Below are 27,627 nucleotides of genomic sequence, written 5' to 3'. Positions count from 1 at the left end.
AGCTTACAAATTTCTGTTTTTAAAGCCTTTTGGATTTCAGAATTGTGCATCAGGGATTATAACTTGTGCTATAAGAAAAAATAGTTTTACTTTTGACATCTCCAGAAATTAAGACCATAGGGTAATTTAGCCTGATGAATAAAGAAAAAAATGGGCTTGCTAGGGCAAAGAACATTCACACAGCAATGGTCATCCTACAATTGAACCTTATCCTCTAGAAAAAAAGTCATAAATTCGATGACCCAGGTTAGAGATGAATTATGCAGGACCCCCTCATTTCATTGAAGTTGATCTATGTTTAGCATTAAGTCCTTCCTCCAATTTTCCCAACATGCAAAACCAAAACAAAATAACCAAAAAACTTGCCTTAAATTAAAGAAACAAAATGAATGTTTTCCATGATTAAACAAATTTGCAACACTTTCAGTGAATACTTAAGTTAAAATAAAAAACTAAGCATTCACTACAGAGAGACTAGAGTGTAATCAGGGGCCTTGTCTGCCTTAGTCTCTGCTAAGTTGATATCCAGGTTATAGATGTGCCGGGGATGCATGAGGTGCTCAGTAAGTAGCTGGGAATATTTAAATGAAAGGCTATGTTCTGTCAGTATAGCTGCATTTAAAATTTATAAGTAGACTTTAAATCTGGAATTGAGAAATTCAGTGGGATGGTGCATTAAAACATCCATGTGCTTTTCCACCTGAGGTTTCTATTTTGAGAAAGGCTAATTATTGTAATCTCATTTTATTGCATAAATACCTTTGAATTGCTCTTTTTGTAGTGGAGAAATACCTGCTATAGGTATTGGCTCATCTTGTCAAACTATAATAAAGAGCACCCAATACTGTTATGATAAATATATATATATATCTCCATATATATGTAACCATATCTTGATGGATTTATCTATCTGCCATTATATACATGTAAAATATTTAAGTTTTATTTTTAATTTGACTGTTAGTGACTGCTTCTAACTACTCGAATAAGTTTGATAGGGCACTTTGGAAATGTATTTTCAGTATCTTTTTTTTTTTCCACAAGAATCTTTCATGCTTTTGAATTAACTGGATTTCATGTCAGTGTTTTACTTAGGCTTTGATATTCCGTTTGTGCCTGAATGTTTTGGTAGCAATGTCAATAACATTACCAAAAATGAAGTTCAACAATCTTTTCCTCTAACATGTCTAAGGTTAGAGGGCCGAAACTCTTAGGTCAGCTTTCCCATTATCAATAAATGAAAGAAAGAATAATAATCTGGGCAAACTAAAATGCCAGGAAGGGAAATTTCGAATAATAGAAATAAAGACAAAAAGTTTTGACTGAGGCTCTGAGACCACAGTGGAATTCATCTCCCTATTAGATGACTGAGAAACAGACTGGCCACCTTTCATTACACTTCCTGAAGAATGGCCTGCTATCCAAGAATTTTCTCAACCACATGTTAGCCGAGATTGTCAGGTTTCTTTCTGACTAGAAATCCTGCTCAGAGCTGAGATCTTTCATAGGAGGTTGTGATGTGGCAATGAGAGATACCCAAACTCTACCTCAGTGTAACAACACAGATGTGTTCTGTTTATGTGCTGGTCAGACTGAGCATCTACAGAATTGTTAACGTACTTGGTAAAGCCACTTTCCTTAGAAAATAAAGAAAGATCTAATTTTTACATGGTAAGTTAAACTGTAATGTGTTGTTTTACTTTTGTGATTATTTTCAAAAATTAAAAAAATTAAATCTCTCAAATTTTGTGACTCTTGTACTTTCTTGGTCAGTTAGAGATTGTGGGGAGAAGACTCAAGCAGTGAGAGTAACCTTCCATTCTTTATGGCATTGGTAAAATAGGTAGATTCTATGAAAAGGGGTAGAAGTTTACACTGTGGCTGTATTGCCCCAGTGCCATTTGAAAATAAATGTCTCTGCAGAATAAAATTATAGTAATATTTTAAAGAAAACAGTGTTTATAATTTTTCATAATTGTGTCATGTTGGTTTTTAAATAAAACACTATTCAAAAGTTATGTTTTATATGACTGATACCTTCAATCCCTTACATCCTATAGCCATAAATTGGCATCCTTGGTTTTGTTTCAACACTAGTAAGTCATGGTTTTGTTTTAATTTTTCCACTTTTTATTGTAGCAAACTGCTCATAAAGTTACCATCTTAACCATTTCAAGTGTACAATTGAGTGGGAGAAGTACATTCCTGATGTTGTAAGCCACCATTCCCGTCCGTTGTCAGTACATCTTCGTCTTCTATACCCATTACAGAACTCTTCTTTTCCCATTTCCCCCAGCTCCTGGAAGCCACTCTCCTACTTTCTGTGACTCACAGTTTGACTACTAGGCATGTCATGTAACTGGAATCCTACAGTTTGCCTTTCTGAGGCTGTTGTTTTCACTTAGTGTTAATATCTTCCAGGTTCGCTCATGGTAACAAGTCAGCATGTTTTTAATTGCCCTTTAGAATAAATCCCTTCGTAGGGTCTCAATCCTTGCCCAATTTCTCATGTTCTTAATGTTCTAAGGCTTGAGGCTGCTATTTTTTCAGTTGATTCAGTAAAACCTAGATTCACAAGAGACAGTTCAACAGTTTACAGTTTTGAAAAAGAATTAGAATACAAATGTGTCACATAAAAAGGCTAAACGTGTCGTTTGTTTTGTTAGTTATTGAAATTTTTGAAACTCAGTGTTTTAGAGACTCAATATTCTCACTCAATGACTGAATAAACCAACAGAAGAGTTAATATTTTTCCATTTAAAATAAAGTAGATTTAAGATAAGGTAGATGTATTAAGATAAAGTAGATTTATTATTTCCTCTTCCCAACATGTTTCAGTGTTCCATTAATTCCTGGCATTATTTCTCAGGAAATGGATTCAAATCAATTTTTAAACTCTAATCCTTTTTAGGGAATGGGAATTACTGAAGAGATGGACCAAGTGGATTTGCAGACGCCTACAGTGGAACTGAAAAATTGAAGCGACCTTAGGATCATGGGCTCCTAAGAGATGATGCCAACAAGGAGTTGGAAGGCATTCATGGTACTCAAGCATGATGGAAACCAAGGGCAACTTCTGCCTTGGAACTTTTTTCTTGCGTCAGCAAGATGCAGCCAACGAGAAGGGAAGGAAGAATTATGCAAGATTTTTAGTTTCTGTCAGGAGGGTGGTGATGGTAGTCACAACAACTCATAGAAGAAGTATTGATCTTGAGTCTTTCTGTAACATCTTATTTCCTCTTCTAAGGTGGATCCTATTTTAATAAATAATTATACATTATTAGTTTAATGCACACTGCACAAATGCAACATAGTGATTTTACACAAATTAATTTAATTATTTCTCATGGTTACAGTTATAAAGGGCAATGGGAAGACTGAAAAATATTCCTGGAGTTAAGCTTGTGATACTGATAAAGGCAGAATGGACAGAAAGCATGGACAATACACAGTGAATGTTGAACACCCTGGAAATCAACTAGTGAGTATTCTGGTCCATTTTGATTTTGTCTAATTATGGTCTAATTTTTAGCCTTTAGAAGCCATCTAATCTCTTTACCAGTATGTACCAGAGTTTTGGGTTCATATCTCAAAGCAAAAATGACCCTGTATTAGATTTTCTGCCCCAACTTTTGACATATTTTTGTATTATATTTAATGTAAATATTTCCAGAAGTGGTAGGAATGTTTCTATGACTATATGATATGCAAATAAATATATTTAACTTCTTATATTTACTATTATATTAATATAAAGTTTCAATAGTGTCATTGGCTTAGTTACTAAGGATATATCTTTAAAATGTGATATTTAGATATTATATATAATTTTTCAATGTACTAGAAAACCAGCTGTTAATCCTAGATACTATCACCAGGTCTAAGGAAAAAATACCTTTTTTATCTGTTTCTTTAAAAAATGGTTTTGCATCAAGAATTAAGCTTTCACTGTATAGCCTTCACAAGCACTTGTGTGTACCTGGGTATATCTTACTAAGTAATTCTTGGTTTCAGAACAAAGGAAGGATATGTTTTGAAAGATAAAATGGAAAGAATGCTTGAAGAATAGATGAAAAGTGTGTGAAGAAATTCTTTTGCCTTGGCCACACGGAGCTGTGGCAATCAATCTGCATTAATGACTTACCAGTCCTGTTTCTCAGTAGATGACACTTGGATAAAAGAGTCCCAGGCAGGTTGCAGGTTGCTGCTGGTTGACCAAAAGAAAAAGTTTTTGTCCTTTTGGGTCATTAAATAAATGACCCTTCTGTTCTCTTTTTCACTTCTGAATTGGACACTTTGTATTTTGATCTTCAAGATGCCTAAATAGATGATAAAAATTCCCCTTTAGACAGATATTTATTACCTTCATAATTTTTCCAGATAACAATCAACTTGAAGATTTTTTTCATGCATCATGTTTATATAGTTTATCTGGGTAGATGACTGCATATTCTACTTTTTTATGGATACTGAGACATAGTTTTAAAAATATATTTTTCTTTCTTTTTCTGGTACCAGGGAGTGAACTCAGGACCTGGCACTTGTGAGGCAGAAAAATATTTTTTTCTTAAAACCAAATTCAATAATGGAATTTAAAAAAATTGAAAATTATAAAGTACAGAAAATGAATTTTTTGTGTTTTTGTTTTTCTATAAGGATACATGAAATCTTAAGTTAACCTTTATAAAAAGGAAGGAAAACATGTACCCACAGATTTCCTGTGGTAAATGCAATTGATGCTCTTCAGTGGCCTCCAGCCATCATAAGCTAATGCTGATTATCTGACAACATTATCCACAGCTCTCCACCTAGTACAGTTTTGTCTAGAGAAGCCACTTGTGTTTAAGGAGAGCAACTTGACAATAAAATGACCACTGGGGCTGCACGGTGCTCCACCTGGACCCTGCTCACGGGTTCTCCACTCTGAGTGTAGACTTACCCATTATCTGCCTTCTCTGAAAGGACTGGTATTCCCAAGAGGGCAGAAAATTCTGGAAAACCAACCTGGTGAGTTATAAAGAGCATTAGGATGTCTGAGTTCATCAACCACAGTCAAACTAAATATAACCAACAAAACAGAATCAGCACTTGAGAAAACAAGCAAGAATTTTAATTTAGATAAGTCCGTTCCTCAGATGCACCTGGTGGATAACAGGTGGGATTTTGTTTAATTTTTCTCACTAAAATATAGAGCTGTAGTCTTTATTTCTCTGATATCAGAGTTATAGAAAAAATTAACTTAGCTAATTGTTTTCTGCCAGGAACATTCTATTTTATTTATGTTTAATGACAGTTATAATTTTTGTATTCTTAAATGATCACCCCAAATGGATACAAATAATTCCAGATTTTAGCTTTGTGTGTGAGTGTTTTTGTACAATTCCAGTTTGATAGGTTTTTTGGGGGGCGCCTAGTTTGACTTTTTAAAGTTTTAGCCAGTTTAACTCACTTTTTTGTTGTTTTTATAGCTACTCAGTAATGAGTTATTAAATCAACATGATTAAAGACTAATACTAATGGCCTTAAATAAAATACTAATGCTAATAACAATAATAATAGTCAACACTTATTGAGTACATACTATGTGCCAGACATGTTAAGCATTTTGCAGTTGTTTACTCACTAAAAAGCACTGTAATCCACAAATGGGCAATCTTTTAAGAGGAGTAAGGAATGGCAAAATGGCTTTGATTCAAAGTAAAAAAGTAAACGTCATTAACTTATTTTTCTTTCCCATTAAGTTTGTTGGTACATTTAAAGCAAACAGTACAGTTAGATTTATCATTGGGATCTTGTACCTTTACATGATATATCTTGGTTCTTGTTTTTCCCCATATGCCAGCCCTCCCATATCTCCTTCACCCTCCCTTATTTACAAAGACTTTGTTTCTATTTTTTCCTTTTTTCAGTTTTTCTTTTCCCTTATTTCCTTTCCCCTCCCCTTCCCAGTTCCCCTTTAGCAATTTTCTTCCAATTTCACCCTCTTAATTATACCACTTGGACTTTATTTACAATTTCAGTTTTTCATACTGAGAAACTATTCAGTATTTACTCAAGTGTGTCCTATTTATTTCACTTAAAGGTATTGCCTCAATGTGCATCCAAGTAGCTATAAATGTTTCTAGTTTCTCCTTCTTTATGGCTGAGTAGTACTCCATTTTATAGAAAAACCACATGTTCTTTATCCAGTTTCCAATTGATGGGCATTTAGGTTGTTTCCAAGTTTTAGCTATTAAAAACAGTGGCATTATAAACATGGATGCACATATATCACTTTGTTATGATTCTTTTGAGAAGATAATCAGCAGAGGGATGGCTGGGTCAAATGGAACTTCAAATCTTAGTTCTTTGAGGTATCTCCATATTGATTGCACCAGTCTGCACTCCCATCAGCAATGGAAAAGGGTTCCTTTCTCCCACAGCCCTGCCAACATTTGTTATTGGTTGATTTCTTAATAGCAGCCATTCGTTCTGGGGTAAGGTGAAATCTCAGTGTTGTTTTCATTTGGATCTTTTGAAAGACGAGTGATGCTGAACATTTTTTCATATATTTATTAGCTGCTTTTACTCCTTTGTCTGAGAAATGTCTGTTCATTTCAGATGCCCATTTTTGAATCAGGTCTTTGTATTTGGGGTGTCTGATTTATATATTCTAGATAGTAGTCCTTTGTCCAAGGAGTAGCTGGTAAAAAGTTTTTCCCACAGAGTAGGTTGTCTCTTAGCTCTGTTAGTGGTTTCTATTGCACTGCAAAAACTTTTTACTACAATGAGATCCCAGTTATTGATTCTTTGTGCAAGTTCTTGTGCTGCTGAGGATTTGTTCATAAAGTCTTCTCCTATGCCAGTGTCTTCAAGAGTTTTACCAAATTTAATTTTCAGTAATTTTAGTGTTTCTGTTTTGCTATTTAGATCTTTAATCTACTTGGGTTTTAGTTTAGTGCATGGTGAAAGATAGGGATCTAGTTTTAATTTTTGGCAGGTTGAAAGCCAGTTTTTCCAACACAGTTTATTAAAGAGGCTATCTTTCCTCCAGCAAGGATTGTTGGCTCCTTAGTCAAGAATGAGGTAGCTGAGTAGGTCTGGTGTTGTTTCTCCATCTTCTAATCTATTCCGTTGATCCTCAGGTCTGTTTCTTTGCTAGTACCATGCTGTTTTTATCACAGTGGCTTTGTAATATAGTTTCAAGTTGGGAATTGCGATACCCCATCACATTTCTGTGGTCTAGAATGGCTTTTGCTATTCTAGGTCTCTTCTGGTTCCAAATGAATTTTTGGATTATTTGTCTAGTTCTGTGAAATATACTGTTGGGATTTCAATCATGATTGCATTGAATCTCTATAGCAGTTTTGGTAGTATGGCCATTTTCACTATGTTGATTCTTCCTATCCATGAGCAAGAGATATCTTTCCATTTTGTTATATCCTCTTTGATCTCTTTTTTTCAGAGTGTTGTAGTTCTCAGTGTAGAGAACTAGGTCTTTTGCCTCTTTTGTTAGATTGATTTGTAGATATTTCATTTTTCTGGATGTTGTTGTGAAAGAAATTGTTTCCCTAATTGCTCTCTCATTGAGTCTGTTATTTGTGTACAAGAGGGCTATTGATATTTGAATGTTTGCTTTGCATACAGCTAAGCTTCTGAATCTGTCAATTAAGTCTAGTAATCTTTTGGCAGAGTTTTATTGGTCTTCTATAGTGACAGTTTTACTTTTTGCTTTCCTATCTTTATGCCTTTTATTTCTTTCTCTTGACTAATCACTGTGGCTAATGTTTCCAAAACTATATCAAATAGGAGTGGAGATAGTGGACATCTTTGTCTTGTTTCTGATTTTAGTGTGAAGGTTTTCTGTTTTTGGTCATATAGAGTGTATTGGTTATTGGTTTTTTCATAGATGGCCTTTATTAAGATAAGATAAAGACCATCTATTCCAATTTTCTATAGTTTTTTTAAAATCATGAATGGGTGTTGAATTTTATCGAATACTTTTCCTGCATCTGTTGAGATTATCATATGGTTTTTGTCCTAGACTGTGTGGACATAATGTATTGTATTCATTAATATATGTATGTTGAACCATCCTTGAATCCTTGGGATAAATACAACTTGGTCAAGGTGTATGATGTTCTTGATGATCTTCTGTATTCTATTTGCCAGTATATTATTGAGGATTTTTGCACCTGTGTTCATTAGGGAAATTGGCCTGTAGTTCTCATTTTAGGTTGGGTCTTTCCCTGGCTTTGGATTCAAAGTAATACTTGCTTCTATGAAAAAATTTGGAAGTATTGCTTTTCTTTCAATTTCATTGAAGAGTTTAAATAGTAGTGGTGATAGTTCTTTTCTAAATGTCTTATAGAATTCAGCAGAAAAGCCACCAGGACCTGGGATTTGTTGGTAATGTTTTAATTACATTTTCAATTTCACCAAATGTAATTGGTGTGTTTAAGTTTTTATATCTTCTTTGCTCAACTTTGGAAGTTCATGTGCATGTACAAATCTGTCCATTTCTTTTGTATTTTCCATTTTATTAGAGTTCAGGTTTTTAAAGTAGGTATTGATAATACTTTGGATTCTGCTGGATCTGTTGTGACTTCAACTTTTTCATTCCTCATTGCATGAATGTGAGCCTTTTCTTTCCTTTTTTGATAAGGTGGGCTAAGGGTTTATCAATTTTATTTATTCTTTCAAAAAAGCAACTCTTCAATTCATTGATTTTATCTATAGTTCTGTTAGTCTCCATTGTATTAATTTCTGCTCTGATCTTTATAATTTCCTCCCTTATATGAGGTTTCAGTTTGTCTTGCTCTTCTTTTTCTAGAAGCTTAAGGTTAAGCATGAAGTTGTGTATTTGAGCTTGTTCTGTTTTCTTAGTATGGGTGTTTACTGCTATGAATTTCCCTCATAGAATTGCTTTTATTGTGTCCCACAGATCCCTGTATGTTGTATTGACATTATCATTTAATAGTAGAAACTGTTTAATTTCTTCTTTAATTTCATCCTTGTCCCAGTGATTGTTCAGTAGGGTGTTATTTAGTTTCCATGTGGTGGTAAAGTTCTTATGGTTTCTTAGGCTAGCGATCTCCAGTTTAATTGTGCTATGAATAACTTCAATTCATTTGAATTTACTTAAGTATGTAGTATGAGCTAGCATATGATTTTTTTTGGAGAATGACCCCTATGCACCAAAAAAAATTTATGTTCTGATATTGTGGGATGGACATTTACTAAGTTCATTTGTTCTAAGACTTGTTTCAGTTCTGTTATTTTGTTATTGATTTTTTGTCTAGATGATCTGTCTATTTGTGTCAGGGGAGTATTGAGGCCCCCCACTATAATTGTATTAGTGTTTATTTCATTTTTTATATCCATTAGTATTTGTTTTGTATAGTTGGGGGCATTACTATTTGGTGCATATATATTTATGATTATCATTTCTTCCTCTTGTACTGTTCCCTTTACAAGGATGTAGTAGCCTTCTTTGGCTCTCTAAATTAGTTTTGGTTTGAAATCTATTCTTTCTGCAGATAAGATACCTACTCCCCCTTTTTCCCAGGCAACTGTCTCACTGAGAAACGTTTTCCATTCTTTTACTCTCAGCCTATGAATTTCTTTGTGGATTAAGTGGTTTTTTTGTATATTGCCTATTTTTGGATTTTGTTTCTTAATTCGTTCTGCCAGCCTGTTTCTTTTGATTAGTGAATTGAGGCCATTAGCATTGATGGTTATAACTGTTATGTATTGACTTTTCATTGTCATCTTATTTTCCTGTTGTTGGTTCTTTTATTTTTTATTTTGCCCTCTCTTCCTTTCATTTCTTACCTTGCCTGGTATATTTGCTCTGTTGGACTTTGTGAAGTTGTGGCCTTCATTTTCTTTTTCCAGGATATTGCTTAGAAGTGTTTGAAGTGTCTGTTTGGTGTTCATCAAATTTCTCAGGTGTTCTTTGTCATGGAAGTATTTTATTTCCCTATCAATTTTGAAAGATATTTTTGCAGGATACATTAGTCTAGGTTGGAGGTTGTTTTATTGCTTGAAATACCTCACTTCAGCTCTCCTTGACTGGAGGGCTTGTGTTAAAAAGTCTGCTGTGATTCTGATGGGCTTTCCTTTACATGTGATTTGTTTCTTTCCTCTACCTGCTTGTAGTATTTTATTCTTCTGTTGGGTTTCCAGCATCATGATTATTATATGTCTACATGTAGTATTTTTTTCATGGCTAGTTGGAGGTCTATATGCCTCATTTATCTGAATGTGAAATTCTTCTCCTTTGTTTGGGAAGTTTTCTGTCATTAACTCATGAGAAGTTTTTTTTTTTAATGTCATTTGAACTTTCTCCTGCTACTTCTGTCTTATATTATTCTTCTTTGCATCATCTAAGAGTTGTTGGATTGATTTCACATGGTATCTTTGTCTTTTTAAGAAATCTCTCTTTTTATGGTCATAGATTGCAATCCTATCTTCTGTACCTTATATTCTGTCTTTACATTCATTCATCCTGCTGCACATACTTTCTATGGAGATTTTAAATCTGTGTATCCACTTGAATTTGTTTCATGGATTCCATTTCTTTCCTATGCTGGGCATTCATGGTTTCCATCATGGTCCTGAGCTCACCTATTTTTTAATGTGTTTTTGTTCTAGATTATTCTAATCATATCTTTCATTCTTCTCACCATCTCTGTGGTTATATGGGAAATTATTTCTGTTTTGAATTTTTCTGGAGCCTCATTTATCTGTTGTTTTTTACTTCTTGTGCTATCCGTTCAAGCTGTCCAGATGTTTGACTGTCAGACTTTTCTACCTCATTTCCCTTAGAGTTTACCTTTGGTAAGATGGAAGTCTGTGTTTGTGTCTTGTTTAAATGCCATCTCATTTCTATTTTTGTCATTGGTCCTCTCCTTGGTTTAATAACCTGTTTAACACTTCCATATGTGAGTGGTCTTTAGGTTTTGTGTCTCTAATGTCTTGGAGGCAATCTCATTTTCATTATATTAGGGAGGACAACTGACTAGATCAATCACAACACCTTAGCCCATGTAGTACATCCATAACACCATAGCTCAAGCACAGCTTAGAAAATGACAATTTGTGGTAGTTATTGATTTCCTTTAACTGTGTGAATTAAGTCAAAATCAAGGACCAGCCCAAAATATTTAACTCTTCAGGATGGGGATTTAGAAGGAGTTGGGAATGGAGGGATAGATAGGATAGAGAAAGGTTAGAAGTGAAGTCAGAGGACACAGGAAGATCACACAAACTCTAGGGAGCTGTTGAAGAGAAGAGGAGAAAACAGAACCAAATATATCAAAGAACAGAAGAAAATAACATCAACAGTGAGGCTACAGAATGTGATCCCTTCCTTTTAAAACTATTGACAATTCAGAGAAGGAAAAAGAGAAGGAAAGGAAAGAAAATAAATTCAAATAGGATAGGAACAGGAACAAAAAGGGAGATTAATGGAGATCAAGGTGGGAGAGACAGAGAGAGAGAGAGAGAGAGAGAGAGAGCAAAGAACATAAGAAAAACAAGATAAAAAGGAACAAATTTGAGAAAATAAAATGATAATTTTTTAAATGATTGAAGTCAAGAGAAAAATATTACTTTGAAAATAAAAAGTACAAATAGAAATAGTGGGCCTCCTTCAGGGTATGCCTTTGTTGACACAATAGTCAGCATGGGCAAGAGTGTGCAGGTCTAAGTTAATTAGTCTCAGCAAGCCAGCAGCTGTCCCCTGAGATCTGTCAGATAGGCCCAAGCTGAGATCTCTGACATCCTGCTGGGTTGAACTCTGCAAGTTTCTGCTGCAGGTTCCAGCAGTCTTTCATCTGAAGTTAGACCAGGTTCCGATGTGAGGTGCTGGTCCCTCTGACTTACCAACTATGGTGATGTGATGTGTCTTTGTTGCATATTTTCTTCATTTTTCCAGTGGGCTTCAATTTTCATCTAGGAGCCTCAGAGAGGCCCTCTTTCTCTTGTTCATGTGGGGGTGATGGTCACAAACACCACTGCTCTGCAGTTCCTCTAGTGTGCTGGGTTGAACAACATCATTAACTTATGAAATTAAGACCCCCTTATAAATCTACACTGTATTTGGGAATTTAACAAAACTTTTGCCCAATATCCATGGACACACTCTTCTCTCCTTTTCATGTGTCCCATTATCTCCCATCTTTTAACACATCTCTTTCTCAAAGTCTTTCCCAGTAAACTCGTTCTTTTTTTTTTTTTCTTTTTGAGACAGGGTCTCATTATGCAGTTGAGACTGACCTGGAAATCATTATTTAGACCAGTCTGGTCTTGAACTCACACCGATCCTCCTGCCTCAGCCTCCCGAGTGCTGGGATTTTAGGAGTGCCACCACGCCTGGCCAAACTCATTCATTTTTAATCCTTATTACTTACTTTCAACAATAGTTAAAAATCATTGCATTTATTTATTAGTTATACACAAATTCTCTCTCTTTTCTGTTAGCAAGTAAGTTCCTTGTGAGTAGAGATTTTGTTGTTATAAAATATTTTTCACTGCTGTATACCCAAGAACAGCTCAAAAAAGATACATCATAAATTGAACACATGATTTATTCTTATTATGGGTCCACTGGGTAGACTATATTCACTAATAGACACTAATGTATTTTATTGGCATAATATACATCTACAGTGTAGTGTATTGAAAAATACAGTGGCTTTGACACTGGAAGGTCTAGGTTTTAGTGTTTGCTATTGTGTCATGGTGATCAATCATTTTAACTCTTAGCTTTCAAATTCTCTTTTTCAAAGTGGTCTGAACAAGTTGCTCCTCCTAAGCTGCCAGGGCTTCTTTAGCACTCCCATTCTGATACATATATTGCTGTAGGTAGACAATACCTATAGTAGATTGCAACATGAAGATACTTAAAAATTCATGTGATATGATAAAGAGAATATGTTATAATTCCTCAGTTGGAACACTGGCAATTTACAAAAAATAGTAAAATATATTATTTAATAATCTGTTCAGGTATTTGTCCTCAAAGGATAAAAACCATCTATTTGTTTTAAAAGTCATACTGTTGCTTACTTTTCACAGAAGTGTTTGATTTTGAAAATTCAGCATTGTGACTTTTCACTCACCTATGCTTTATCTCTGTAGCCAAGCACATGTCCACATGACCATGAGGCTCACAGTGCCACTTGCTGGTGTCCACATCAAAATGACATAACTAATGACGTCTCCTCTAACTTATCTGGGGTCTGGATTAGCCCAGGAATCCTTGCATAGTCAAGATGCTCACAGGCAGAATTATCCAATACACAGGTAATGTCTGCTATAGTAGCTTTTTCCCAGGTGGAGATGTGCTGTATACAGGGGTGAACTTGGCTTTTTCTTTCCTAGAAAATGTGGTTCTTTACTCATCCATATTTATGTTAGACATTTGTTAAATTCTCTGTGCAATTACAAGTCATTGTAAGGCAATTTATGGAAGGAAGAGCTAATGTTCTAGTGCTGAATCCATATATTCATAGTAGATAAAGAACACATATGAGAATCAAGGAAATTAATGTAAAGTGCAAATGCATGGTTGGAGACTGAGCAGGGAACCAAATTGTTGACGGCATAGAATTTAATTTGCTGTTTAGACCCTCAGAGAGAACTGTGTCATATGCGAAACTTCATGAATCCTATTGCATTGGTGGTCACTGTATTTTCTAACGCTGTTACAATTTCTGAGCCTGTGTATGGCACTTTATTTAGCTGTCTTGAGTTCTGACCTCTGGTGTGTGTGTGTGTGTGTGTGTGTGTGTGTGTGTGAATTAGAAAGTTAACTTTTCTTTTGAACTTCTCCACATGGTTTGAGAATTAGACTTAGCTCTCCTTCGTTCCTAATGTCATGTCTAATTGGCTGAATTAGCTACCTCATAATTGTATCTCTAAGTCTTCCCCAATTATATAGAAACTTGACCTTGACTGTAAATTAGCCTTGTCAGTTTGGTTGGGTTCCCCAGAGTAAAATTCTTATCCTCCCCTGTTTAATCTTTCTACAGAGGTTCAGAGGAAATAAATTGATCCTTGTTTCTTAATTTTGGATAAAGATATCAATTATTTATAATGTTTCTAGGGCAATGTCAATGAATGAGTTCAGTAAGGTGGAGTAATACTTTTTTTGCAGAGGTTAATTGTCATATTGTTCACATAATTGGGAGAGGTGATGATAGTAGATAGCATCTAGTTTGCCGGTCCTTAACCCTTACTACATATTAGAATCACTTGGGGACTGTTTCGCACACACTGCAACTGAATCACACCTTAAACAACTAAATGAGAAACTCTGAAGATAAGCTCCATGCAACAATAGGTTTTTAAAAAAAGATGCTCAGATGAGTCTGATATGCAGCTAGCAACGATAATGACTGAACAGTGAAAACTCAGGGGAAATATGGCTAAGAAGAGTTAAGAGAATTGCCAGAATTCACATACATTTTGGCAGAATGGGCCAAAACAGGAAGAAAACTTGGGTTTCCTGTTGCCTGAGTATGTGTAATTTATTTCACTAAGATGCTATTTTGAAGTTTTGTTCAAAGAAATGTAGACTCCTGCCGGATGTACCTGAGCCTTTTGCCACTTCCTTTTCTAAGCCCCTTCGTGCCTTCAGTCAAGGTAAAGCAAATGCTGTTTGTCACAGAGCTTACTTGGTTTTAGTTATATTGTGGGTGGTGGATAGAGGACAGAAAAGTCATTTTTTCCCCAGATAAAGCATTTTTGATGGACTCTTTGTGCCACAGTTTTATATTTGGGGAGTCTGATTTTTTTTTGAGTTATTTATATATTTTAAATAGTAGACCTTTGTCTGAGGAACAGATGGTAAAATTTTTTTCCCACATTGTATGTTGTCTCTTAGCTCTCTTGGTGGTTTCTAGAAGAGATAATTCTTTTCTTTTAATTAATTAAATTTATTGGTACATATAAGGTATATAATGTAGTGACATTCATCATTGGAAATTTGCACCTTTACAGAATCCATCTTGGTTCTTAGATTCTTTAGGAAGTGATATTGTAACTCCAGAGCTAAAGCCAACTTTAAAAGTTAGATTTTTTTTTCTTTTAGAGATAAATCGCTTTTCCAAACCTATTCCAGCTGAGCACATTACCAACATGCTCTCCTGTCCTCAGCCACAAGGCAGAGAAAATATGTGGTTTGTGGTCCGAGGAGGCTGGAGCCCAGATTCCTTTTCACAAAAAGGGGTGAATGAACTGAAGATCACCAGAGGTGATAAACTGTGTAGATCTTTATTACCTCTCCGTGTTTCCTCTCCCTTCTGGTCCTTAATCTAAAATCCCTTCTCTCCCTATAAACTGTAAGATATAATTTGAGGCAAATAGCTCCCTCCTTCTCCTAAGGCTACCTTTGAATAAATCACTTCTCTTTTAAAAAAATCAGAATAAATAGTCTCCTTTGATTTGGCCAGCAATGAACAGACTAACCTGAACATATGAGTCCAAGTGGCCTGGAATTGTTTTGCCACAGCCAGCCAGGAGTTAAGTTCTGGTTCCTGGGAGGCATGCACCCCAGCAATGCCCTTGGGAAATGGGACTGAGTGCTCATGGTTAACTGAACCCATGACCCATACTCTGAGGGATGTTTCAGCAGCTGCCACGGACACTTTAGCACCCAGGAATTCTCCTTCCTTTCTTGTTCATGGGATCAGCTATCTATAAACACTTTTGTTGGTGAGAGGAACAAGTTTTTTTGGGGAAGCTGACAGGCTGGAAAGTCCACTCTACCATTTGGACATTTTCTTGGGTTGCTTGTCTGGGTGAAGTAAGCACCTTCACTGCTTGGGGCCTTTGGAATTATTACAGATTATTTTGGAGCATTTACTGGTCAGAGGCTTTGCAGTGCCATTTATGGGGAGGTAAATACCTTCACTTTTTTGTGGTTGTTTAACCTATTGCAGTTCATTTGGGGACGCTGGCAAGTGTGAGAAGAGGTTCAGAGGCTGAAAAAATTTTTATTTTATTTTGTTAGTTTGGAGCACTTATTTGTATTGGTTTTCTTTGCTTTTATTTTTCTCTTGTCACAAGTACCTGTGCTCCAGAATGGACAGCAGAATTTCAACATCATCTAGACACTGAATAGTTGCAGGATTTATGGTAAGGGACTGCTCAGGCTGTGTCTTCTCCATCATATAAATCCAAGGCTGTAAGATTCTCCCCACTTAAGACTCCACAGAGTAATCACTTTGGTTAGGGAGCTCCCCCTCTGGGGACAGGACAGTTAGAGGTTCACATCCAGGCTTCAGAGACACAGAATCCATGCTTCCTTTGTGACTTTTGTGAGCTATTTGGGGCTTACAGGCACTCTGAGGATTTCTTTGTGAGCCAATGATGAGTTCAAACTTCTTGAAATGTTTGGTAGGAAATTTTGGATCCAGAGACTTTAAGAAGCTAGAGAGAGTGGAGAGCTCTGTTGCGATTTGCTCAGGAATGGAAAGTGCATGTGCTACTTCATAACTTCCTGAAGATGTTTTAGAGACCTGTAACTTAGGAAAAGGTGATTTTATTTTGATACCACATGGCCTGTGTAACTGAAAGTGCACTCTGGTTTCATGCAACAGCATAATTAGCCATAGCTGCTGTCCTTGCACTTTTCTGGATCAGTGACAGGAGCCCTCTGGGCCTGCAGACCATGCCATAAATGGGCTGCTGTTGATGAGACTCTTATTGGGGTTTAAATTTCCTCTCATTTTGGCTAACAGGCCTTCATTCTAAACTGGTATTTCAGACTACTTGTCATAACTTCTGTTTGCTGGAAATTAATTTTTGTCTCCAGCCACCTTCATTCCTCAACTAGAAAAAGGAAGTTTTGACCATAGTGGCTGGCCTGTGTTTTTCTCAGTGCGGAGTATTGTTCCTAAACTTGTTTCTCTTTTGCACAACAGAGGCCTTGAGCAATGAAGCCAGAACAAGATGTGCAAACTTCTGCTAGCTATGTCTAAATTCTAACACAAGGGGAAATGTCTTAAAATTTGGAGTAAGACCTTTTTGAATTGACTAATACCTATTGTGAGGCACACACACACAAACACACAAACACTCACTCACAAAGGCTTTAGGAAATTTGGAGTAACCTTTTTGAATTGACTAATACCTATTGTGAGGCACACACACACAAACACACAAACACTCACTCACAAAGGCTTTAGGAAGTTTCAGTTCAGATGAATTGGGTCAGCATTCTCCTTTGAGATGCTTATTTCTCATGGTTTTACCACCAGGAATCTTCAGTGTGAAGGCTGCTTCTAGCACAGCGTTAATGGCAGGAGACTTAAGAGGCAGTATTTTGGTAGATCTTGGTTAAAAGTTATAGTTTATAACAAGAAGGGCTTTTGACTTCCTGACTACCCAGAGGGACAAAACACATCTGAAAAGGTGGGGTGGGTTAGTAGCATCAAAAACTCAATGCAACCAAAACAATTAGAGCTAAAGAGGTTATGAAAGAGGATTGTGATGCATGATTATCTAAAAGGAAAAGGTCCTAGCAAGTACAATGATTACACTTGATCTTAGCCAAAAGGCCCAGAAGTGATTGCAAATGCAATGATTAGATATCTCTTAACTTTGGCTTTTTTTAAATATTTGATTTCACAATTTTTAGAGATACTTCTCCAGGATCATTATGGCTAACAGTCCTTGATTCGTTTTTAATTGGTTGTCTTTCAACTATTTGTTGTAAATGCCTGTTTGCTGGAATGCAATATACATTACAAATGTGTCTTTTCCCAAACCTATAAAATATGTAGCACCAAGTGAACTCTAGTACAAAATAGAGATTCTGGGTTATAATGACACATTATTTATTAATTGTAGCAAATGTACTACTGCAGTGGGAGATATTGGTGATATTTAAGTTGTGTGTATGCGGGAGCAGGATGTATATAGTATATCTATCTTCCACTCTGTTCTATAGTGAATTTAAAATTGCTCTAAAATATAAAGTCTATCAAAAGGAAACAATGAAAGAAAACAATGTACAGATATTGGGAAATTTATCTTTTTTCTAATGCTAGGGAAAGCATGAAATTATTTCCATTTGGATGAAAACTTAGAATTTTTTAAGCCTAAAATTCACAGACACCTTGTGAATCAATGTTAATGCAATGAGTTACAGTTAATAAAAATGTGATAAAAATCACAAACAATCTTTTACTTTTTATTTACACTTCTAGATAACAGAAAAGTCTCTGTGCTCTCTGTGGAAGGTTTTTCTGGCTTGTCTTTTGGCATGTGTGATAACAACAGTAATGGGAGTCCTCATACTATCCCTGGTAAACAATAAAGGGAATAATTCCACCATTGTTATCCAGCTACCCACAAGCAGTGGAGGGTCTCCAACAGCCTCTACTACTTCTCAGTCTACAGTGACCACCACTTCAGCTCAACCTACAACAGCAACTACTTCAGCAGGATCTACAACCACTGCATTCTCCACTGGCACTATGAGAGCAACACCCTCAACCATCACTTCAACTCAGCCTGTGTCCATGACAGCTGCAGATTCCACCACAGGATCTGCAACCGCTGCAAAGTCCACTGCAGCTGTAGCCACAATGGCTTCGACCATCACTTCATCTCAGCCTTGAACCACAACAGCTGCAATGCCACTTGAAAGCAGTCGCCACATCTGCCACAGGATCTACAATTACCACCACATCCAGTGGAACAACAGCTTCAACAGCTTAACCTCTTATTGCAACGGCCGCCACAACTTTGAGTGAAGCCACAGCTGTCACCATTGCCATTGGATCTGCAGCTGTCGCATCCGGCTCTCAATGCGCATCTTAATTCACTACAGCCATCATTCCAACTGACTCTGCAATCTCTACCCCTCAAGTTGGTTTTACAGCCATAACAGCTATTTTATCACTTGAAGTTAAACCATAGCTACCACCTCTTCAATAGACTCTAAAACTGTTGTAACTTCAATAAATTTAGCTGACACTTGAAACAATTACCATTTGCGCCATCTTGTCAGTGGTACCTACAACTGTGTACACTTCAACTAAATCTAAAATAAATGCTATTTCCACCTGCCCTACAAATACTGTGACTTCTACCTAACAGTGCTAACCAAGCTCCTTCAGTAACTGCCAATCTTCATCTGTCCATTTGCACCTGCAGTCACAGTCTCCCCTTATCATTTTTCCTTAACAGAACTAACACCACCCATTAAATGATCTCTTCTATATCAGATTAACCATTATCACCACTAAAATAAACCAACTATAATGCACAATGACTTTTCCCCAAACTAAAGGTATATAGCTACCACTGCTACCATAACTGAATCTTTGTCTTTACTTTTATTTTCTTTTCATCATTATTACTATATTGTACCTGCAGCAGTTATCACAGGGCACTTGAAGAACAGTAATTTAACCATGAATAGTGGAAGAATTATCTCATATTTCATGAAATCAACACTTAGAATTTTTAGAACTATTAAAGCGGAGTTATTTTTATAATTAAACTACAAGAACCTGATCTTGGTTCTACAGTTTTTTTTTTTGGTATTAAAAAGTTTTTTTATTTTAAAATTTGAATCAAATTTATCTCAAAATCACAGAGTACAAAATCCCTTAAAAATATTACAGTTTTCTTCCTTTCTTCTTGACAATATTGAACATACATGACAATGAGTGGTGGGTTGTCCTTAGGTTGCTGACCTACCTCTCTCAGAAAGGATTAAGGAAGCTCTCATGGGATTTCTATGTTCTCTTGAGAGCAAGTTATTATATAAGCACATCTAGCTCCAGAATCCCTATCTGGCTTGCCGCTTTGAGCTAAATTATCTTTCTTATACTCAGCTCTGCTGTTATGCCATCCATTAGAGACTAAAATCAATGAGGATGACCAAATTTGAATGGTCAACCTTCAAAACAGTGAGGAAAAATACATCTTTTTATTTGTGTAGTTAACCTGCCTTAGATATTTTATTATAGTAATGAAACTGACCAATGTACCAAAATGTTCTGATAGCATAATTGGTTACATTTTAGACACTTTGTTCTACCTTGACCTTGATTCTGTAGTTTAAAATGCTACAATTTCACATAGAAAAAAAATGATCTATCAGAAAAAGTGATCAATTTGTTCATTTAGGAAATAATAAATTTTATATAAAACTTTATATAAAAACTATTCATTTACAATTTAATATGTATTGGTTAACCTCAGAACACTGAATTTTACAGTGCACAAATTACAGAATAATAAACAAATTTTATGCCCAGAAGAGTTAAACAAATTTATGCTAAAATATATGCAAGAAATTATAATTGTTTCCTCTAGAGTAAAGTTTGCTATATTTCTTCAATTTTTCATTATATTGTAATTGCCTTTTAACTAATCATATTCTATTTGGACTAATATTACAGAAAGTGTATTTGGACATTTTGAAATAATATTTAAAGCTAAATAACTAATTGTCTGCAATCTCAAAGTCACTAAATGACATTTCTTAAATCCCTACTCTGTGCTATAGCATTGAAAAGGTACAGAAAAAGAAAATAGTAATTTATACTGAATAAATTATTAACTTATGCTGTTAATTTTTATTTTTAATAATTCTGAGATTAAATTTCAATTGATGAGCTCTCATATTTATTAAATTAAGATCTTTAGATTGGAACTATAACATAAAATAGTTTCATAAAAATTTGTAATATTCAGAAAGTTATGAGAAAGTCATAGTGTAATGATGTGAGTGATGCAAATTATAACTAAAATATTAAAAATCAGAATCACATTCCAAGTATGTAAGAAATCATAGATCTAGCTAAGTATAAAAACTTACTTAAAAAGCCAATGCAAGATCAAGACAGGAATATTTTATTTATCAAATAGTAAAGACATTTTCAAGAAAATCCTTAAATTTTATATTTCTGTGCAAATTTGTAGTAATTTAATCTCTAAAAGAATAGTTGTTTAATTTTACTTGCTGAGTTATCTTAGTTATGTATGCTTAGAAGTACTGATATTTAAGTAACTATATTAATTTGGAATTTAAATAATGCATTGGGTTTCCCCTTCCCTCCTTCATATTTTTATTCATAATATTTTATGAGATATTTAAAACATCATTGTTTAGGCAATTCAGCTTCTGAGTTGGAATTACTGTTATTTAATTCTTTTACAGTTCTGCTTGTCACCAGAATAATAAATGATCTAAGGTTTACACATATTGGTGAATAAATACATATACAGTTTGTTTTATAATGAACAACAAAATTTCCTCAGCCTGTGATATAGTTGGTGCTTAAGAAATACATGTAGAGTGAATGAATACATGGCAAATAAATTGTACTATATGTGATTCATGAGAATATACTCTCTGAATTACTTACTGTATCTACCTGGCATATAGTAGAACCTCAAAATATCCATAAAATGAAAGCTAAATTTTAAAGATATGAGTCTGGAAGAATAGACAATTGGGCATTTTGAACACTGGCATTAGTAAAACATTTTTGCTTAGATTGAATTATTCTAATCTTTTAATCTTTTTTCTATTTTTATTCTAATCTTTTAATCAAGACATTTTATAACTTTTAACATTGTACTTGATTACTTTCTGAACACTGGAAATTATCATAAACTCAGAGATCATAATTTATCATAGCATGGAATAAAATTTCAGGTCACTGTTGTTCTGTGAGAGAGAATCTGGCTTGGGGTGGTGGCTTGCATAATGGCTAAACTAATTTACCTTCCCACCATTAGTACATGCTCTGTTCCTCTTCCTCCTCAGTTTTTATTAGTTTTGGTAACAGTTTTATCTTTTCAATAATAGTGCGAACTGGAGTGAGTCGATAACTCACTGTGGTGGAAGGACACAGATGTTAGAGTTTACATTATTTATATAATACGAAAATATAGAATTGAAACATAGCAAGTGGTCAATGTGAAGGTAAGGATACTTCATATTAAATTTTCTGGAAACACTGTTAATTGACATATTAGGTCAGATAATTCTTGTGACAGCTGATTTGTAAATTATGGCATGTTTATTAACATCTTTGTACCCTACTTATTAGTTAGGTCAATAGCCAATCCCCTATTGCAATAACAAAAAATGTCTCTAGATGTGGTTAAATGTTGCTGGCTGGGTATACATATTTGCTAAAAATTTACATGTCTGTAGTTTCATTTTAAAGTATTTAAAATGTTTTCTAATCTTAACATTTATTTCTGCAATATGATTATTTTAACTATATTTTAATCAATACCCTATAAAAACCTGATCCATCATAATCTTAGGGTTGCATGAAAATAGCACAACTTTAAAATTCTACATATAGATTTTAATATATAATTCCATGGATTTAAAAATGAAAGCCATTCAAAAACTGAAAACCTTCACATTAAAATCAGGAACAAGACAAGGATGCTCACTATTATCACTCCTCTTTGATATAGTTCTGGAAACATTAGCCACAGAAATTAGACAGGGGAAAGAATTAAAGCAATAAAGATAGGAGAGGAAGAAGTTAAAATGTCATTATTTGCTGATGATTTGATACTCTACATTGAAGACCCAAAAAACTCCACCAAAAGACTTTTAGAATTAATTGATACTTTCATCAGAGTAGCTGGATACAAGGTCAACACTAAACAATAAATATCCTTCTTGTATACAAATAACAGACTTACTGAGAGAGAAATTAGGGAAACAATTCCTTTCACAATAGCATCCAAAAAAATGAAGTATCTAGGATTCAGTGTAATGAAGAAAAGACCTCTACACTGATAACTACAACACTCTGAAAAAAGAGATTGAAGAGGATATAAGAAAATGGAGATATCCCCTGTTCCTAGGTAGGAAGAATCAACATAGCGAAAATGGTCATAGTACCAAAACTGCTATACAGATTTAATGCAATGCCAATTGAAATTCCAACACTTTATTTCACAGAGCTAGAAAAAATAGTCTGAAAATTCATTTGGAACCATAAGAGACCTAGAATAGCAAAAGCCATCCTAGGCAACAGACACATGGCAGGGGGTATAACAGTCCCCAATTTCAAACTATACTACAAAGCCACTGTGATAAAAACAGCATGGTACTGGCACAAAAACAGAACTGAGGATCAGTGGAACAGATTGGAAGATACAAAAACAACTGTAGATGTACTCAGCTACCTCATCTTTGACAAAGGAGACAAAAATCTTCACTGGAGGCAAGATAGTCTCTTTAATAAAAGGTGCTAGAAAAACTGGATTTCAACCTGCCAAAGATTAAAACTAGACCATTATCTTTCACCATGCACTAAACTAAAACCCAAGTGTATTAATGATATAAATATTAAAAAAGAGACACTAAATTTGCTGGAAGATAAGTTAGGCAGAACTCCTGAAGACATTGGCATAGGAAAAGACTTTATGAACAAATCCTCAGTAGCATGGGAACTAGCAGAAAGAATTAGCAACTGGGATCTCATCTTATTAAAAAGCTTCTGCATTGCAAAAGGAACCATCAACAGAACTAAAAGACAACCTATAATGTGGGAAAAAGTTTTTGCCAGCTGCTCCTCAGACAAAAGACTCTTATCTAGAATATATAAAGAAATCAAAATAATCAGCCCCCTCAAATATAAAAATCCGGTTCAAAAATGGGCATCTGAAATGAACAGACATTTCTCAGACGAAGAAGTAAAAGCAGTAAATAAGTGCATGAAAAAATGTTCCACATCATTGGCCATTAGAGAGATGCAGATGAAAACAACACTGAGATTCCACTTTACCCCACAAAGAATGGCTGCTATCAAGATATTACACAATAACAAATGTTGGTGGGGTTATGGGGAGAAAGAAACCCTTCTCCATTGTTGGTGGGAGTGCAGACTGGTGCAAGCACTGTGGAAATCAATATGGAGATACTTCAAAGAGCTGGGATTAGAGGTTACGTTTGACCCAGCCATCTCTCTTCTGGTATCTTTCTAAAAGAATTGAAAGAATCATATCACAGTGATATATGTGCACCTATGTTTATAGTGGCACAGTTTGTAATAGCTAAAACTTGGAAACAGCCCATTTGCTCATCAGTTGGAGACTCCATAAAGAAGATATGGTTTTTCTGTAAAATGGAATACTACTCAGCCATAAAGAATGAGAAATTTGATACATTCATAGGAAAATGGATACATATTGAGGATATACTCCTAAGTGAAATAAATAAGTCACACAGGTGTACATACAAAATAGTTTCTCTGATGTGAAAAACTATAATAGTACATAAGATCCTAATGAGATAATTGACAATGTGAAATAGGAAGAAAAGAGCTAAAGGTGTAGGGAAAGTGGGAAGGGTAGGGGAAAGGTAATAAGGGAAAAATATATGAGAAAATGAAAAAATGGAAATAAAGTGTTTGTAAATGGGGAGGGTAGGAGGGGGTGAAGGGAGGGCAGGGACAAGGGGAGAAAATGATAACCAAGACCCATCATGTAAAGGTACAAGATCCCAATGATGAATGTAACTATAATGTATACCTAAAATGTACCAATAAACTCAATGAGAGAAAAAAATGTAAGCCATTAAAAATTTGTCATTTTTGAAAATGTTTTTACTTTGAAAAACTGGAGTAAATCCAAGATATACTCTTAGGTTGAAAAAGAAGACTGTCCAAGAAATAATTCTTGGTTCATAAAAAGCAATTCACATTGGTTGACTACCTAACAACAAAAAAGGTCCTTGTCATTTAGCCTATTGCTTATGTTTTCCAAAATAAGTTAACCTTATGCAAAAGGCAGAATACACAGCTCTTATAATTGCATTTCAACAAACTAAATATGATTTAATAAATTAAAAATGAGGATGAAGAACAATAAGCTAATTCCCATTGAAATGGATAGTGTAATGACCAACTAAGTAGCGGGTGCCACAATTCTTACCTCATTTAATGAGGAATTATGATTTTCTATTACCACATAAGCCATTAAGTAGCCAACTACAGAAGAACAGAATGGTGTTCGATGAATAATTATTAAAATAATTAATATCAAGAAAGATATTGTAGTCTCTAATGCAAGAGGTGATATTTTATGTCTCCTCATTGGAGGTTCTTCGAGTTGAACTATTGCTTCCTTTTGGCCAAGAAAATCAATCAGTGGATCTTTGTGATGCCAAAATTATTTAGATGAACAAAGTCCTTTGTAGTCATAAAGTTACTACTATTTTGCTCTATATGATGATAGACTTAGACATTTTGCCAATGTTTATTTCAGTAAATCTTTTGAGTTAATATATGGCACATTCTTGGATTATAATATGATGCCATCATGGCATGGACCAGATGAAGAAACTGTATTGCAGCTGCGTGACCCATGAGAACAATGAATTAAAGGTTAGGCACAAGAAAAAATTTACTTTTTTCTCACTGAATCTTTAAAGAGCAAGAACCAGTGACAGAAAACCATATGTGGGAAATAAAATGTTGCAATAACTGAGCCCTGTGGAAGTTTGTTCTAATATTTTTTCTTACCAATGTGATGCTGTCAGCAATTACTATAGTCCTGTTTAAAAGAAAGGATGAAGAATTTACCATTAATGTAATTATCTAGAAATACTAACATCTTATCTTCTATTATCAATTCAATGTCTAATGTTATTAAAGTCATACAAAAATGAAAGTTTACAATAATTTTAAAACACATTAGCCCAATGATCTTATTGAAAGGTACTTAAAATCTTCATTGTTGTAACTGAAACTAGTCCTACTCCCAGAGCTGCACTGACCCTCACCCATGGAACCTGCAACTATCAAAATCTTTCCCAATGTTACTCTCCCACAATTATGGACTGATTCTAAAAACTACGTTTACAGACAACAAGAGTCACCTATTCTCAGCTTTGCTTTTGGCCACTACCTCTAACATCACAATGGAACATATAAGCAACACTACTATAAACAAGAAAATTTAAGAGGACTTTCACTACCACAAATTGAACATAAAACTGCCATTACCAGTATAGTAAGTGAGCTGCCCCTACATTATACTGAAACCCTCAGAAGCTACCAACTAGCAATGCAAATGCTAAGTGCTACTACTGTAAATACTGTCACCACCGATACCACAACCTGGTGCCCTATGATCAAATAACAAGATTTATCATCATAACAATTAGTCTATGGAGCTGAAATACTTTTTCGATACCAAATCCTTTTTGAAAATTGGTGTTTCAGATTTTAGATGCCTCTTTTGCTCTCCCAGGGTGATTCTCTGGTATTGGGGAGCATGGTGGATTCCTGATCTTCTGCTCTCTGAGTCTAGTTTGGTTTCTGTTTTCTGAAGTGTGGTGCAAATCATTTGCTAATTTTTGTGTTTTGCCAGTGTTTGCTGCTCAACCTTTTGACAGACCTAATCTGTGATTTGGTTGGGTAGTTCTCTTTTACCGAGGGTTGATCAGACTTTCAGCTAACTTTTGGGGAACAATGAGAAATAAAAAGAAAGAGACTGAGACAATTTTCAAGATATAAAGTGTGTGTGGGGGCAGGAGGAGACCTGCCTCTGGTGGACTGATTTGATAAAAGCTCCACGGTTGGCCCACTTTTATTAGCCAGTGAGAGGCATGAGGGGAGGGGTAGCACACGTTTAATGGTACAGCAACTATAGAGGATGGGTGGATGAGGATTAAATAGATGAAGAATTAGATTTGCTCTAATCTCAAATGCCTACATATTGGCAACTGTCCTCAGCTGATGCTATCTTGCCTCAGGAATGCCAGGGTGTCATTCTGCCCATATCCAGGGAGCATATGGCCTTCCACATGCTTCCCTGCTCCTGAGGCAAGAGGAACACCAACCTAGAGACTGAGAGATTGGAATTAGCCAGCCTAGTCCCCAACATTGTTTGCTAGGTTGATCACTGTTAATCCCTGCATAGGGGATGCTGTAGCCCCACTCGCTATCCATTTCTTCCTGCTTCATCTTGTCCCTACCTGAATGGGAGAGCTTTACAAGAAGACCTGCTCTGGATCACGTAGGATCTGCTGGATTTCTTCCAAGCTACACTAAATCTAAGGGTGCTTAGGTTAGCAGACTTCCAGCCCATTTTACTACCTCTCCAAGTTTTGATTAGATCTTTGACAGCCAGACTCCTTTCTTAATTCTTTGCACCAATGTTTCCCATCAAAATCCCTTAAGATACAGTGTGTGGGGCCCTCACTTTTTTCCTTTCTGCTCAGGACACTTTTATATCTTAAATATTCATTTTTAACTAGGTGGCACTCATCCTCTTCTAGTCCTGGGATTCTAACCAGAAATAAGATTACTGATAGCAGGTTTTTTCCCATGTGACAGTTAAACTGGATTTTGCATGTGATTGAATTGAAAGTACAAATCTAGTGTGTCTGGATGAACCCTGGAGGTGTGCTCTCGTGTACTGTATCTGTTTTGGCCTTTTCTACTTCGGCGTTGTTCCCCTGCTCTGCTTCCTGGCTTCCATGTACTAAGCAGCCTTACTCCACTGTACCTTTTTCCCACTATGTTCCTACCTGGAGCCAGCTGACCATGGACTGAACTCTCTGAAACTGTGAGCCAAATTGAGGATACCAGGTAGTTTGTCCCAGTGATGGCAAAACTGACTAATATAGACAAT

At 35.4% G+C, this 27,627-nt stretch overlaps 1 protein-coding gene across 1 annotated transcript; it reads left to right on the top strand.

Moving 5' to 3' along the window:
• Positions 1-2,923: 2,923 nt before the first annotated feature.
• Positions 2,924-19,448, top strand: LOC104853539 (dynactin-associated protein). The gene is given in 4 exon segments (XM_010611512.3): positions 2,924-3,247; positions 3,357-3,481; positions 13,126-13,290; positions 18,201-19,448. Coding segments are annotated over 3 exon segments (636 nt in total). The 5' UTR covers positions 2,924-3,247; positions 3,357-3,424; the 3' UTR covers positions 18,615-19,448.
• The last annotated feature ends 8,179 nt before the right edge of the window (positions 19,449-27,627 follow it).

Source organism: Fukomys damarensis, unplaced genomic scaffold, assembly GCF_012274545.1.
Source record: "Fukomys damarensis isolate Sample0158 unplaced genomic scaffold, DMR_v1.0_HiC HiC_scaffold_30, whole genome shotgun sequence".
Lineage (NCBI taxonomy): Eukaryota > Metazoa > Chordata > Mammalia > Rodentia > Bathyergidae > Fukomys > Fukomys damarensis.
This window is presented reverse-complemented; position numbering and strand designations above follow the sequence as displayed.